Source organism: Bos grunniens, chromosome 22, assembly GCF_055505025.1.
Source record: "Bos grunniens cultivar Pamir isolate PY7600 chromosome 22, Bosgru_T2T1.0, whole genome shotgun sequence".
NCBI classification, from domain to species: Eukaryota; Metazoa; Chordata; class Mammalia; order Artiodactyla; family Bovidae; genus Bos; species Bos grunniens.
The window spans coordinates 50,803,710-50,819,101 of NC_141186.1; the positions used below are offsets into that span (position 1 = coordinate 50,803,710).

Consider the following 15,392-nt stretch of genomic DNA (forward strand, 5'->3'; position numbering starts at 1 on the left):
GGAGTCTGGTGGGCTACAGTCCATGGGGTTGTAAAGAGTATCTGAGCATGTTAGGTGAGGACCCCTAAACTTCCCTTTCTCATTACTGGGTGAGTGTTCGCCTGTTTCTGCACATTTCAGCATGAACCTGGCATAAGAGAGATTGCTTCAGACTGAGAGTGCCCGTCTGCTCCCCTGCAGGTGCGTGGCAGCCTGGGGCTTCTTGGGGGGAAGTGATGCTCTTGATTATGGGAGTTGGACTCCTTTGGTGCTGCCTCGAGCCAAGGATGGTTAGGGAGTGGAAGTGCAGCATCAAATTAAGTGCAGTGGCTGGCTAATAGCTTTCTTATAGATCAGTAATCATAGAATTAAAAACCGAGAAACAAAAGAAAAAATAATAATAACATTAAAAACCCAGCAAAACCCAGCACCAAGAAAGAAGAAGAAAGGAAACAAAATATTTAGGTATAAATCTAACAAAATATGTACAAGATCTCTGTGAAGGTAAACTACAAAGCTCTAGGTCTATACATACAATGGAAGATTATTTAGGCTTAAAAAAAAAAAATCTGAAACATGCTACAGTGTAAGTGAATCTTGAAGACACTAAGCTATGTGAAATAATCCAGGGGCAATTCCATGTATATGCGATACCAAGAGTAGTCAGATTCACAGAGACAAAAGGTAGCATGGTTATTGCCAAGAATGGGAAGGAGGGAATGGAAAGTTATTGTCAAATGGGTTGTGAGTTCCAGTTTGAGAAGCTGAAATTCTGGACATGAATGGTGGTGTTGGTACAACAACGTGCTTGTCTGTAATGCTACTGAACTGTGTATTTTAAAACGTTAAATTTCATCTTATGTTTATTTTCTTACAATAAAAAAAAGGACCAAAATTCTGGTACATGCTACAACCTGGATGAATGTTGTACAGATAGGCTAAGTGAAAGAAACCAGACACAAAAGGGCACATATTTTATGATTCCACCTATATTCATTATCTTCAGTAGGCAGAGTCATGGAGACAAAGTGCAATAGAAGGTCCTAGGAAACGGGATGGAAGATTGATGAATTATTTTTTAATGGGTGCAGTGTTTCTCCTTGGGCTAAAATTGTGGAAATAGTGGTGTGGTTACACAACACTGTGAAGGTACTTCACGCCACTGAATTGTACATATTTAAAAATGATTCAAACCAGGCGGTCCAGTGGGTAATACTCCGTGCTCCCACTGTAAAGGGCATGGGTCCGATCCCTGGTCAGGGAACTAAGTTCTTGAATGCCACGTGGTGCGGCCAAAATATAAACAAAACTAAACATTAAAAATGAAAATGGTTAAAACCACAATTTTAAAATCCATCTATTTTAATGAGTGAAAAAAAATCAAGACTGGATATTGAATGTCATCAAATGTCTTTTGGTATCTACTGAAGACACCAGTTACTTCAGAATCTGGCCCTGGTTTCTGTACCTAGTACATATGACACATCCAATAAAGGTTTATTGAATGAAAGAAAACCCAGAATTGCCTACCACTTTACACCCACTAGGATGGGTATAATTTGAAAAAAAAGGAAAAACCAGTTGGACCATCTTGTGGAGAAGTTAAAAACTTACGTACATTGCTGGTAGAAAATAGTTATTGGTCTGTCAAAAACTTAAACATAGAATTGCCATTTGACCCAACAATGCTGCTGCTGCTAAGTCACTTCAGTCGTGTCCGACTCTGTGTGACCCCACAGACGGCAGCCCACCAGGCTCCCCTGTCCCTGGGATTCTCCAGGCGAGAATACTGGAGTGGGTTGCCATTTCCTACTCCTAGGTACATACCCAAAGAAATAGAAAACAGGTGCTCAAGTACTTGTTCAAGAATGATCATGTAGCACTATTCATAATATTCAAAAAGTGTTAACAATTCAAATGTCAACCAGTGACTGGATAATGTCTTCCCTGGAGGCTCAGCTGGTAAAGAATCTGCCTGCCATGCGGGAGACCTAGGGTTGATCCCCGGGTTGGGAAGATCCCCTGGAGAAGGAAACGGCTACCCATGCCAGTATTCTGGCCTGGAGAATTCCATTGACTGTATATAGGGTTGCTGAGTAACAAATTGTGATACGTGCCTCTCAGAATATTATTCAGCCACAAAAAGGAATGATGTCCTGAGACATGATACAATTTGGATTACCCTCAAAAAGATTATAAGTGAAAACAGATACCAAAGGTCACATTTTGTATGATTCCTTTTATATAAAATATACAGAACAGGCAAATCCCTAGTGACAGAAAGCATGTATGTTTGCCAGGCGATAGAATGGGGGTGTGTAGCAAGTATCCAAGGTAGTTGTGTCTTTTGGTGGGTGATGAGGTTTTGAAAGTAGAGAGAGATGCTGATTGCACAACATTGTCAATACACTAAATCCCACTAAATTGTATACTTTAAAATGGTTATTTTAAACCATTTTATGGTTTATGATGTATAGGTTTTACCTTAATTTTTAAAAAAAAAAGAATTTTTGATAGCACTTGGTTTATTGTGGAGTTTTGTGGGGAACTGTGGTCCATCCTCTAGAGGACTGGCCCTGGGTTCCTAAGAAGGCAGAAGGAGTGTGGGGAAGGTAGCCCCTCTTTTCTATTTTTTGCAACTTCCTCTGAATCTGTAATTATTTTAAAATATAAAGGACACATGATCATAGCTGCTCCTAGTCTTCCACTCAGGGCTGGCACTCAGAGACTGACATCGCTCTTTGAGTCCTGGGACACATCACTGAGAGATCCTGACTGGCCTCCTGGGGCTGCCAACTGTCCCGGCTGTGCACTGTGGGCAGAGGGGAATCCCTGGTCCCAGAGGAGATGACTCCAGGACACGCAGGCACTCCCAACAGTGCTAGGCTGCACCCCAAGTCTGGGTGAGCCCTGGATGTGGGCAGCGTAGCCCATGAGCTCTCTCAGCCTCTGGGATGGGGCTGGCTCTGCCCTCTAGGGTCTCTAAGTCTCTGTGTGTGGATAGGAGGCTAGGTGAGTCCTCAGGACAAGGGCATCCCCACCAGTCCTGTGGGCATGAAGCCCATTCAGACAGGGACCCCTGAAGAGGATAGGAGCTTGCAGTTCGGGACATCTAGGGAGCTACAGGAGACCACAGGGATACCTTCCATGGCCCTGCCCTCTTTCTTCCTTAAGAGAAATACCTGCTTTCCCAGAGAGAAATGGATCCAGGAATTCTCTCCCCACTTGCCAGTGCCTTAGGCTGCCAGAAGTCTTTGCCAAGCCAGGCTGTGCAGGACAGGCTGGAGGCAGGACTACGAGCCCGTTCAGTTTCACTTTCACTTTTGCTTTACCCGAAATGACAGAGGAACCAGGAAGAAAGCTGCCAGCTGCATTTTCATTTCTGAGCCTTAGCTCCTGTTTGCACTGGCCACTGCTGGGCACTGGCTCCTGCTGGCACTGCCTCCTGTCTACAAGCCCTGCAGCCCCAGGCCTCAGGATGGATACCCTGGAGACCTCCAAGTCGCTGGATAAGGAGCTATACTCACGGCAGCTGTGAGGCTCAAGGAGGGGAGGAGAGCAGGGTAGCCTTCTAACCCCTGATTTCCAATTGCCTGCCCTCTTTCTTCCCGCCCACAGGTATGTGCTGGGCTTGCCCGCCATGCAGAGAATTCAGGGAGCCAAGGTGCTGCTGTCTGGCCTGCAGGGCCTGGGGGCTGAGGTGGCCAAAAATTTGGTCCTGATGGGCGTGGGCAGCCTCACTCTCCATGATCCCCACCCTACTTGCTGGTCTGACCTGGCTGCCCAGGTGAGGCTCCTGGGGGGCGGAGGGGAGAGCTTTGGGTTTCCAGACCAGGGTGGGGGTGGGGCCCAAGAGAAAACTCCTTGCTAAAGTCAGTCTGGGCATCTCTTTAGTTTCTGCTCTCAGAGCAGGACTTGGGAAGGAGCAGAGCTGAGGCCTCTCAAAAACTTCTGGCTGAGCTCAATGGAGCCGTTCAGGTGTGCGTCTACACAGGCGACATCACCAAGGACCTGCTGCTGGATTTCCAGGTGCCCTCCCAGCCCTACTCTCCAGGCCAACCTCCCCCACCCCCAACCCTTAGCAGCAGAGTGGGCTCGAAGTGGTTCTGGCCCTACTGATCTCATGACGTCCACTCAGGTGGTGGTGCTGACCGCCTCGAGGCTGGAGGAGCAGCTGAGAGTGGGCACCTTGTGCCACGAGCATGGAGTCTGCTTCCTGGTGGCAGACACCCGAGGCCTTGTGGGGTGAGATGGCTCGCCCAGCCTGCCACATCACAGGCAGCGAGCGATCCCAGTTCCAGGCTTGCTCCAGAGCTCCTCCACCCAACCCCAGGGCTGTTCCCCACTTTCCCTTCTTGATCACAGTCCCCAGTCCTATTCGTCTGCTTCCTCTACCCCAGCCTCCAGACTTGTTCAGTACATCTTTCAAACTCCAGTTTCCAAGCCTCTCCCAGCACTTTTTCCCCAATTCCTCAGGGCTTGCCCTAGTGCCTGTTGCCCTTCACCACAACCGTGGCGGTTAAACACTGAGTCAGCTCAGTGACCCCTGCCACCCCGCCACAGGCAGTTGTTCTGTGACTTTGGTGAGAACTTCACTGTGCAGGACCCCACAGAGGCAGAACCCCTGACGGCCAACATCCAGCACATCTCCCAGGTGGGTGCTGGGGTAGGGGACACTACCCCTACTGAGGATCCTGTGAAAGGCAGGGCTAGGCCCCCCTGAGCAGGCCGCCTCTCATCACAGGGCTCCCCTGGCATTCTCACTCTGAGAGAAGAGGCTGATACCCACCACTTCCACACAGGGGATTGGGTGACTTTCTCAGGCATTGAGGGCATGGTGGAGCTCAACGGCTGTGATCCTCGGCCTCTCCATGTGCGGGGTAAGTCAACCCCACTCCAGGCTCAGCACCCAGGCTCCTGTGGGGGTGGACACAGCCTGGTTTTTGGAGATAAGGTCTCTCTCTACCTTCCTCAGGGCAGAGCCACATTGAGAATTTTGTTTTGTTTTAATCATTTATTTGGCTGCCTCGGGTCTTAGTGGCAGCGTGTGGGGTCTTCCATGGCTCTAGCTGTGGCCTACGGGCTTAGTTGCTCCATGGCATTTGGGATCTTATTTCCTGACCAGGGATTGAATCTACATCCCCTGCATCACAATGCGGATTCTTAACTAACTGGACCACCAGGGAAATCCCACCTTGAGAATGCTGAGGCAAGACAGGATGGGCTGTGGGAAGCTACTCAGGTTCAGAAGTCATGCTGACTAGGCTCAATCTTCCCCAGAGGACGGGACCTTGGAGATTGGAGACACAACAGCTTTCTCTTGTTACTTACGTGGCGGGGCTGTCACTGAGGTCAAGAGAGCCAAGACTGTCAGCCACGTGAGTGCAAGGTCATCTGGGGTTGGGTGCCTCGAGGGGCCCACAGTGTTCTGGACCTGACCCTAAACTGAATGCCCTCTGCAGGAACCCCTGGACACAGCCCTCCTTCAACCCCGTGTGGTGGCCCAGAGTGCCCAGAAAGTTCGTGCCCGCTGCCTGCATCAGTCCTTCCGCGCACTGCACAAGTTCCAGCAGCTCCATGGCCGCCCTCCCAAGCCTTGGGATCCTGTGAGTGGCCCCGATGCCCCTCTCCCTAGCCTCTGTCTTAATGGGGCCTCACCTACCAGGAGGTGACTGACTGTCTTACGGATCCAAGTTTGAATCTGGAAGCAGTGTCCCACTCATATAAAGAAGATAGGACGGGCTGCAGGGAGCTGATAAATAAACACTTATCTCTAGACCAGCTGTTCTAAGTTGCTCAGTCGTGTCTGACTCTTTGTGACCCCATGGACTGTAGCCCGCCAGGCTCCTCTGTCCATAGGGATTCTCCGGGCCAGAATCCTGGAGTGCGTTGCCATGCCGTCCTTCAGGGGATCTTCCCAACCCAGGGATCAAACCCAGGTCTCCTGTGTTTCAGGCAGATTCTTTACCATCTGAGCCAGCAGGGAAGCCCAGACCAGAGGCTGAGTTCATGAAGGGGCCAAGCACAAAGCCTGGGGACTCATGCCACTCCCCACCCTTCAGATCTGGTCTGGCAGCTGCTCCCAGGTTTGGGGAGCCTCCAGGGCTATTGTCTGGCACCAGGCATTGTCTAGTGGGGCCTTCCCACTCAGGCTTCTGCTTCCTCTTCTGTGGAACAGCGGGGATGGCTGCCTGAAGGATTCAGATGTGGGGTGGAGCTCAGGCTGGGTCTGCTTTAACAGAATTCTACCCACTAGGTTGATGCAGAGATGGTGGTGGACCTGGCCCAGGCCATGGGACCACTGAAGGGGACAGAAGGAGAGCCTCTGGAAGAGCAGCTGGATGAGGCTCTGGTGCGGACAGTTGCCCTGAGCAGTGCTGGTGGCTTGAGCCCCATGGCAGCCGTGCTGGGTGCAGTGGCTGCCCAAGAAGTGCTGAAGGTGGGCACAGGCAGAGACAGGGCGGGGCTGGGAAGGGTGCAGAGGTCACTGTGGATGCCACAGGGTGCCCAACACTGGACAGCAGCCTTAGGAGCTTCACCAACCTGGGTGCAGCCCTCAGCCAGGATCTCAGGGGATTAGGAGGTACCAAGAGTCCCTGGACTAAAGCTCTGACTTACAGGCGATCTCTGGCAAGTTTATGCCCCTGGACCAGTGGCTGTACTTCGATGCTCTGGATTGCCTTCCAGAAGATGGGGACCCCTTTCCCAACCCTGAGGACTGTGCACCGGTGAGAACCCGCGGTAGGGATGCAAGCCTTAGCTAAACTCAGGACTCAGGGAGAAACATGAAGAATGGTCCTGAGGTCCTGACCTGGAAAACTGGAAGTGAGAGGGAGACCCAGCACAGGCCAGCGGGCGTCACCAAGCCCTGTCTGTGTTCCCTAGAGATGCTGCCGCTATGATGGGCAAACCGCAGTGTTCGGGACCAATTTTCAGGAGAAGCTGAGCCACCAGCACTACCTCCTGGTGAGCGACGTGGTGAGGTCGGGAGTGTGCGGAGGGGTGAGGCCTGGCCCTCTGGCTAAGTTTGCTCTTGTCTGCCGGCAGGTGGGTGCTGGCGCTGTTGGCTGCGAGCTGCTCAAAAGCTTTGCCCTGATGGGCCTGGGGGCCGGGGACGGTGGAGGCGTGACTGTTGCCGACATGGACCATGTGGAGCTCTCCAACCTCAGCCGGCAATTCCTCTTCAGGTCCCAGGACATTCATGTGAGTGCTGACCCTTCCCCACACCCACGTCCTGGACTGTCCTCCCACAGTACCCCCCTCCCCCTACTCCCAACATCTTCCTGCTTTCTTCTCAGAGGCAAAAGGCAGAGGTGGCTGCAGAGGCCACTCGCCGCCTGAATGCAGACTTGCAGGTTACCCCACTCAACCTCCAGCTGGATCCCACTACAGAGGACATCTTTGGGGATGACTTCTTCTCTGGTGTGAATGGAGTGGCTGCTGCCCTGGACACTTTTGAGGCCCGTGAGTGCCCAGCCTCGGAACTCACTCTTGTCTGAGGCTGTGCCAGCCCCACTTCTGACCCTTTGCCTCCCTTGCCAGGGGACTACGTAGCTGCTCGCTGCACCCATTTTCTGAAACCACTGCTGGAGGCGGGCACCATGGGCACCCGGGGCAGCGCTAGCGTGTTCATACCGCACGTGACTGAGAACTACAAAGCCCCCTCTGATGCAGCTTCTGAAGATGCCCCCGACCCTGTCTGCACCGTGCGGTACATTCCTGCCACAACCGAGCACACCGTGCAGGTGGGAGGCACCCCGAGACGCCTACCTGCCTGGCTCAGTCCTCTGCCCCAGACCCATTTCCTAACTGCCACCTCATGGCTGCTCCCTCCTCCACAGTGGGCCAAGGGTGAATTTGACGACCTTTTCTGTGAGTCTGCCAAGACCATCAACAGCCACCCACAGTAAGACCCCTGACAAGGGCGAATGGGAGTCCAGGGTCCCTAAGACCAGGAGCCTCAGGGCTTAGACTCAAGCTTTCCCAACCGTCCACAGGGCACTCTCGTCTCCAGAAGACTTGGTTAAGTCACAGAAGCAGCCCCTGCTGCAGACAATGCGGGGTGTCCTGACAGAGCGTCCGCAGACCTGGCAAGACTGCGTGCTGTGGGCCTTTGGCCACTGGCAGCTCCGCTTCCATTATGGCATCACACAGCTGCTGAGGACCTACCCACCTGACAAAGTGGGTGGCTGGGGGTCAGGAGGCTGAGGGCTTGGGGGCAACTGGACTGAGCCCAGCAGCCTCTATGTTTCCCTAGGTGCAGGAGGATGGAACTCCATTCTGGTCGGGTCCCAAACAGTGTCCCCAGCCCTTGAAGTTTGATGCCAGCCAAGTGAGTGGGGTCCCTTGGCAGCCCTGAGATGGAAATGTGGCCCCTCAGGGCAGAGGTGGGCACCTCTGTGTTTTGTAGTGATGCCGAGACGCTGAGAGGGAGACAGCCACGTCTGTGCACATGTGGGTGTCCACATGGGAGGCGGAGGCAGGCCCTCCAACAGATCTTCAAGTGGGCGGTGGCCCCCGCCCCACGCACCCACACACGCTCACTCAGGCCCATGCAGCTGCCCCTGCTCTGGGTCTCATTGCAGGATATGCACCTCCTTTACGTGCTGGCAGCTGCCAACTTGTATGCCCAGATGCATGGGCTGCCTGGCTCACAAGACCAGACTGCGCTCAGGGGACTACTGAATTTGCTGCCACTGCCTGACCCCCAGAACTTGGACCGCATTTTTGCTAGTGAGCTGGAGCTGGATTCGCCTTCTGGTGAGTTTGGTGAGGTCCCCAGCCCTGACCCCTCTATGCTGCCACCCAAAGGCCTGAGCTTCCTCAGCCTGTGCTGCAGAAAGAAGATGGGTCTGGGGGCCCTGAAGCCAAGTCACAACCTATTAAGCCCTCTCACCTTGCTTCTCTCTAGCCTTGGATTCATCCCCTGGTCCTGGAGTAGGTCCTCTCCCTCCTATTTACCATCCTCCCCACCCATTCCCTTGGCCAACTCTCAGCAAAGGAAAAAAACCCGCAAACCACTGGGCCCTGGGGAGCAACTAGCTGTGGCTCCCCAGATGAGGACAGGGTCACCTAGGTGTGCATGTGTGTGTGCGGGCATACATACGTGAGGGCTAGGGCTGCCAGAGAAGAGATTGCACCATCCATCAAGGGGTCTCCCTGCAAGTGGTAAGTGACAGACTTGGCAGGGACCAAGGACAGGCAGGCAGGCTCAAGAAGAGTACAGGACTTGGGGGCTAAGGACTGTTTCAACCCTCCTCCTTCTCCCAACAGGCTGTAAGCAGCTGCATGAAGACCTGAAGACCTGGAGCAAGGGTCCTCCCCTTGAACCCTTGACATTTGAGAAGGTCGGAGCCCAAGTGGGAGTGAAGGGCTGGGCCAGAGAGGTTGATGGGGAAGGTCAAGAGCTAAGTAGGTAGCTTTGAAGTCCCTGGGCCTGAGTTTTCCTCCCTGAAGGAGCCCTGAATCACCTCAGCTTCCCTGAGCCTCCGTCTCCTTACCTGTTAAGTGGGGTGATGTGAGCCTCCACCCCATAGAATCGTGTGAAGACCTGTGCAGTGGCACAGGTTCGGGGGACTGGGACAGTGTTCACATGACTGTGCTTGGGTCTCATAGGACAATGACAGCAACTTCCACGTGGATTTTGTGGTGGCAGCGGCCAGCCTGAGAGCTCAGAACTATGGGATCCCAGTGGCCAGCCACGCCGAGGTAACCTGCCCCTTGGGGCTCAGGCCTGGAGGTGGTGGGTCAAACCCTAGCCTTAGGCCTTGGGCCCAGATCAGATCTCTTGTCCTTGGCAGACCAAGCGAATTGTGGGCCGGATTATCCCAGCCGTTGTCACCACTACAGCGGCCGTGGCTGGCCTGGTGGGCCTGGAGCTGTACAAGGTGGTGGGTGGACTACGGTCCCACCATGCCTTTCGCCACAGCTATCTGCACCTGGCTGAAAACTACTTTAGCCGCTGGGTACCTAAGGCCCCAGACATCCAGAAGGTGAGCCCTGGACACCCCATCTGTACCAGACCTGAGTTTTCCCTGCACCTACCCAAACAGGCCCTTCTCCAGCTTTAGGCCCTCGTGGGACGCAGACTCTGGGGGAGTCCTCAAGACTTCCTTCAGCCGCCTCCCTGCTGTACAGCCAGGCTGGGACCTGTCAGACACAGGAAGCAGCCGTCAGCCACCCCCAACCCCCAACCCTCCGGGTCTGGGGGAGCTGCAGCTTTAACTCATTAGTGGAGCCAGACATCCATCCCCCACCATCCCCGCCTTCCCTGAGGGGGAGGGGGGACTAGGGCCCAAGCCCTAAACAGAGCCTAACGTCAGGCTGCCAGGCATGGGGATCCTCGCCCGCCCCCCCTCAACTAAGTTAAAGGGCATTGAACTCACCAGCATGGGTGTGGGGGTGTGCAACCCTGTCACAGGGTGTGAGGGCACCCGGGTCTGGGCATCCCTGGCCCCATGGTGTGTGGCCATGGAGGGAGCATGCTTGCACATCTGTGTGCCAGAGGAGACTGCAGGGCCCTTTCATGATGTGGGCCTGCATGGTTTTGCCTGTGAGTACACGTGTGGGCTTGTGTGCATATGTGTTCCTTCAAGAGTTGGGCTGTGAATGCCCCAGCTGTGTACCCAGTCTCTGCAAAAGTTGGCATTTCCTTGGGGACACAGGAGAGGGTCTGGAGAGAATTCTCTCACCAGGGCAGAGGGGAGAGGTCATGGGCCGGCACTGGGCTTAGGCTGAGCAGCCCTGGGGGTCCCTCAGGGCACAGCACACAGAGCCCCTTTGTGAGGGCCCCTCCTCTAGCTAGAACACAAGCTGCCTTTGTCCATGGAGGAGGGGGAAGGGAGGGGAAGGGTCCCCCACATCACTTCTGGTCCTGTCTCAGCTTGACCTCGCTGTTTTCTGGGGAGCTGGCAGAACCCCTCTAGTCTTGGTCCCTGGCTGCCTGCCACCCTTATGCCCTCAGCTCTGGGTACCAGAACCCCAAGACTCAAGAAACAAGGAACAAAGGGACAGGAAGAGAGTCCTCTGTGGACTGTGTTCCCGCTGGAGTCACTGTGCCCCTCACCCATGTGTCTATGAGAAAGTCCAAGGCCCTGGTGGTAAAGAATTAGGGGACCGGATGTACACGCCCCCCACCCTCTCTTCCAGCCTTGCATTTGAGGAACAGGCAGCTTTATCAGAGATTGCAGCAGCCCTGCTCCTGCTTCCTCGCTTCCTCAGGAAGCATTGCCCCCCCCCCAACACACACACACACACACACACACAATCAGCCTGTGTGATAGATCGCCTGTTTCCCTGTGCAGGGGGCCCCATAGCCCCATTTCCTGTCCCAGCACAGGCGGGGAGGGTGTTGAGATTCTGGGCCTAGATCCCACGTTTCATCCCCACCCCCTGGCTTCTGCTTCCTGCCTCTAGTCCAGCTCCTCCCCTAGGAAAGGGGCCATAAGCTATTGGCAACTGGGGCAGGGAGAGGGTGTGTGTGTGTGTAAGAAGCTTCTCACTCCTCCTCACTGCCACCCCCCAGTTCCATCACCTGAAGTGGACCTGCTGGGACCGCCTGGAAGTGCCTGCTGGGCAGCCTGAGAGGACCCTGGAGTCGTTGCTGGCCCACATCCAGGTGTGCCCCAGTTCTGCCCTGCTCCCAGGCCTGGTCCCGCTGGCCCCTGACCCATATCTCTCTAGGAGCGACAAGGACTGAGGGTGACGATGCTCCTGCACGGGTCGGCCCTGCTCTACTCAGCAGGATGGTCTGAGGAAAAACAGACCCAGCGCCTGTCCCGCAGGTGAGCCCACACCTGGCTTTAACAAGGCCCTGGAGGTTGGAGGTGAGGGATGTGCAGCTTCTCCTCTTCCCAACCCCATTTGGGCCCCTCACACCTTCCTGAAGTTTTCTTTTGCCAAATGGAGCCAGCAAACGGGCTGGGGGTGGGGGGAGGGCCAGGAGCCCTCTAGGAGGGGCCTCTAGGAGCTGCCTGCTTGGCCAGCCCCACCAGCTCCTCCACACCCTCCTCAGCTCCCCTTTCACGGCCCACTCCCAGGGGACTCACAGCTTCCTGCCTCCTGCTCGCCCCGCCAGCCGCTCCTAAAATAGTTTTCAGATGTTTCCTGTCTTGGGCTGCTCCTGCTCCTGGCTTGGCCTCCTTATGGCCCCCAGCACCCTGGAGCCCATGCCAGGACACTCTCTGCCTGTCACCGCTCACCTACCCAATCTCCCCACCCCTCTCCCCCCACACCACCAGGGTGACAGATCTGGTGAAGAAGGTGCCTGGGCAGCGGGTGCTGGTATTGGAACTTGGCTACGAGGGTGAGGAGGATGACACTAACTTTCCACGCTTGCACTACAAGCTGTGACAAGGCAGCAGCCCCACCACCCAGCTCCATCGGGCCCTGCGTCCCGAGCCCTGCATCCCAAGCCCACAGCAGACACTCAATAAATACTTGTTGAAGGAAGGTGTTCAGTGGACAGGATGGGTGTTGGAGCAGACGCATGGCGTGTGACACAGGCATAACAAGGACCCCTGCAGGGGAGGGAAAAGGCTCTTGCGATTCGCCTGCCTGAGTTGTGCCTTGCAGGGCTGGTGCTGCCTTCTGGAGCCTCGGGGGTTACGGAACCAGGATTGTCCAGAGAAAGGCCTTTATTGTCCCAGGCTGGAGGGCAGGGTCAGAGGTAGCTGACAACATCATTGCAAATGATGGGCTGCCGACTGCGGCAACTCATGAGGGCTGCAAAGCGTGAGACATCCGCAGGTAGTTCGGGTTCTGGGCGAGGTGGGCATGACAGTCGCTTTCCTGCCAGCGCTGCCCGGCGCGCCCTGGCCAGCTGGCGCCGCAGCTGCTCAGAGAGGCCCAGCAGGAACTGGGGGGGCCGAGCACGCGCACGGGGCCCACCCCCATTGTCCCCCTCACCCGCTGCCTCAGGCAGCTCCATCCAGTTGTGCACCAAGTCCGCAAAGCAGTTGTCCCCCAGCACCAGGGGCTGGCGACTACGACCCCTGCTCAGCAGGGCCGTGGTCCAGTCCTCGGCTTCCAGCCCCCGCCAGTGCTCCAGGCAGGCATCTGGGGTGGACTTGGGCCGTGGTCGGTGGACAGGTGGTACCCGGGCCACGGGCGCTCCGCCAGGCTGGGTGACACCACTGGTTGAGAGGCGCTGTCTCCGGAGGGGCCATGCCGAGGGTGCTGGGTGCTGGGGTACGGGCAGCTCTTCCTCTCTCCATGTGCTGCCCGACACCTCTGAGAAGCCGGAGTCCCAGTCCAGGCCGTGCTCTCTGGGACCCCCCAAGGCTTCACTCCTGTCTCCTGTCACCCCTACTTCGTCATCCTCTTCCTCCACACCACAGACCGAGTCCTCTTCCAACGCATCTGAGGCCCTGAGCTGGTGTTTGAGCCGCACGCCTGGGCGGTGTTTGGGGGGTGGCGGAAGGGGACCAGGCATTGGGGGTGAGCCAGTGTCCCGGCCACACAGCTGTGGAAGAAGAGAGGGCAGAAGTGGTAGGAGTAGTGCTGGTCACTCCGGCCTGCCTGGTCAGGCCAGTTCCAAAACAGAAGGCCCAGGAGGGCTGGGCAGGCCTGCAGGCCTCAGCAGCAAGGCCTCTAGCGGGCACCGGGTCGGCATGGGGCGCTGGCACACGAAGCTCGTGTGGCTCCCATCCGCCGACCTGGTGGCAGTCTGGCAGGCTGCAGCACGCAGAGCCGGGCAAGTTGGTACCCGCCACCAGGGCGGGAGGCAGGGTTGTGGGCCTGCATGGGGAAGTAGGTCTCGCTCAGGGCTGGGGGGATATCCTGTGCCTCTTGAGGGATTCAGCTCCCCAAAGCCCGCAGCCTCTTTCAGAGAAGGAAAGAGCACCTTCTAGGAAGACAAGAGGTACACGCCAAACTGGAATAAGGGGCATCGGTAGTGGCGCCACTACCTTTTTAGTTCCTTAAAACCCCCCTGTTCTGCCCAAGAAGTTTCTCCCCCACAACTTCCTCCGTTGCGCCGGCAGCACGGCCAGCTGGGCGGCTGTTACTTGATGCCCAGCGCAGCTCCCAATCGTCCGAAACCCGACGCAGGCCAACTGGGCCATCTACGCCGCCCCGCCCCCATCCTGTCTTGGATGGGCACTCGGGACAGCTTCCCCCAATCCGAGTGTCATTCGGGTAGGAAGGCAGCCGAGCACCCCACACAAGTCCTCACGAGCCACGCCCGCCCCCAAGCCTCACCAGTTCCCAGCGCAGCTGGCCCAGGAAACTGTCAAGCCGAGCGCTGTGCATGTCCGTGCCGCAGCCCCCTCCAGGCCTGCCAGTTCCTCTTCGAACTCCAGCGAGAGCGGTGCGGAGAGGGCTCGGCGGGCCGGCCAGCGGCGCCCTTGCCCTCCGCCTGTCTCCGCGGCTCCTCCCTCTCCCCAGCTCTTGCCGCCGCCGCCGCCCCAACATCTGGCGGCCCCGCCCCGCCCCTGGCGCCTCAGCCAATGGGGATGGGGCGGGGCTGGTGTGGCTCCACCCCCGGGGCCCTGCCGGGTGGGCGAGCCTGACGCCCACTACCCACTCCCTAGAAGCAGCTCTTATGGGGAAGGGCGGGACTGTAGCTGGAAACCTGGCGGGATCCGGCCCGGGAGTCCTCGTAGTCCTGGGCCGTTGACCTGACTCCCAGGACAAGTCGCGCCCCTGCGGTAGCCTCAGTTTCCCCATTTTTTCCCAGGGGAAAGTTGTGGTCCCTCCCGCAGGGGTCCCTGGAGCGTACGGGTACCGCGGCTGCACCCTTGAGCGGGTAGATCGGGCCCAATCGTCGGGTTCGGCAGTGCTGTGGCCCACTCGTGGTCCGACCCACTAAATCCGCTCCTGGAGCCGGCCTCCACAGTCCCTGGAAGTCATGGGAGGGGTCCGGACCCTCTGAGGACTCAGGGAGCGCAGAACCTCGCTGCAGCACCGGGGAGGAGCCCGGGCCAAGGCCCAGCCTCCCACTCCCTTGTCTCTCGCCTCGGCCGAGCTAAGCAGGGCTGCCCTCTCGTGGGGATTCCCAACACCCGCATCCTGTCTATCCCGGACTACAGGCAGGCTGAGTGAATGCAGGGGTTTACAGCAGGGGGTTCTTTGACCAAAGGATTAGAGCCTGTTCCCTGAGGTGGCTAGGGCTACGTTCAACGACACAGACTAACTGGAGACAAACTAGATAAGTCAGTAGACAGCAAAATACCAGGGAAGGCCTAGATATTTCTCATGGTGGTAGTTGGGGGTGGGGGGCGGGGACTGAAGAGGTCAGCAAAACCAGGCTCCTAGCCGTTTTAGAAGGGAATAAAGGGTTTTGTTTTTGGTGTGGTGGGGAGCACTAGAGGGCTTTTGAGCAGGGAACAACCTGGGCTGGCTGCTGTTTAGATAATCGCTGCTTTGGAAGAACCACTCTGTAGTCAAGAGTGGAGGCTCCTGCCTCATCCATC

At 56.5% G+C, this 15,392-nt stretch overlaps 2 protein-coding genes across 6 annotated transcripts; one reads left to right on the top strand and one right to left on the bottom strand.

The window, feature by feature from the left end:
- Nucleotides 1-3,321: 3,321 nt before the first annotated feature.
- On the top strand, nucleotides 3,322-12,429 carry UBA7 (ubiquitin like modifier activating enzyme 7). 5 transcript variants are annotated; one of them, XM_086367998.1, is made up of 24 exons: nucleotides 3,322-3,513; nucleotides 3,598-3,766; nucleotides 3,874-4,008; nucleotides 4,118-4,224; nucleotides 4,543-4,633; nucleotides 4,724-4,859; nucleotides 5,260-5,357; nucleotides 5,442-5,585; nucleotides 6,236-6,418; nucleotides 6,600-6,707; nucleotides 6,865-6,945; nucleotides 7,027-7,182; nucleotides 7,278-7,443; nucleotides 7,522-7,724; nucleotides 7,821-7,885; nucleotides 7,977-8,160; nucleotides 8,237-8,311; nucleotides 8,565-8,739; nucleotides 9,253-9,326; nucleotides 9,595-9,687; nucleotides 9,780-9,971; nucleotides 11,504-11,596; nucleotides 11,662-11,762; nucleotides 12,219-12,429. In XM_086367998.1, exons 1-24 carry the CDS (start codon nucleotides 3,458-3,460, stop codon nucleotides 12,328-12,330), a joined length of 2,997 nt encoding a protein of 998 aa, XP_086224124.1. In that variant the 5' UTR covers nucleotides 3,322-3,457; the 3' UTR covers nucleotides 12,331-12,429. The 5 variants fall into 5 exon arrangements, with proteins under 5 accessions (XP_086224124.1, XP_086224125.1, XP_086224126.1 ...); XM_086367999.1 differs by having other exon boundaries at nucleotides 4,782-4,859; XM_086368000.1 differs by lacking the exon at nucleotides 3,598-3,766 and having other exon boundaries at nucleotides 3,322-3,597.
- A 167-nt stretch (nucleotides 12,430-12,596) lies between these two features.
- INKA1 (inka box actin regulator 1) lies at nucleotides 12,597-14,343 on the bottom strand. Its single transcript, XM_086368026.1, has 2 exons — nucleotides 14,179-14,343; nucleotides 12,597-13,441 (listed from the first exon to the last, which is right to left on the bottom strand). Exons 1-2 carry the CDS (start codon nucleotides 14,227-14,229, stop codon nucleotides 12,641-12,643), a joined length of 852 nt encoding a protein of 283 aa, XP_086224152.1. The 5' UTR covers nucleotides 14,230-14,343; the 3' UTR covers nucleotides 12,597-12,640.
- Nucleotides 14,344-15,392: the final 1,049 nt, after the last annotated feature.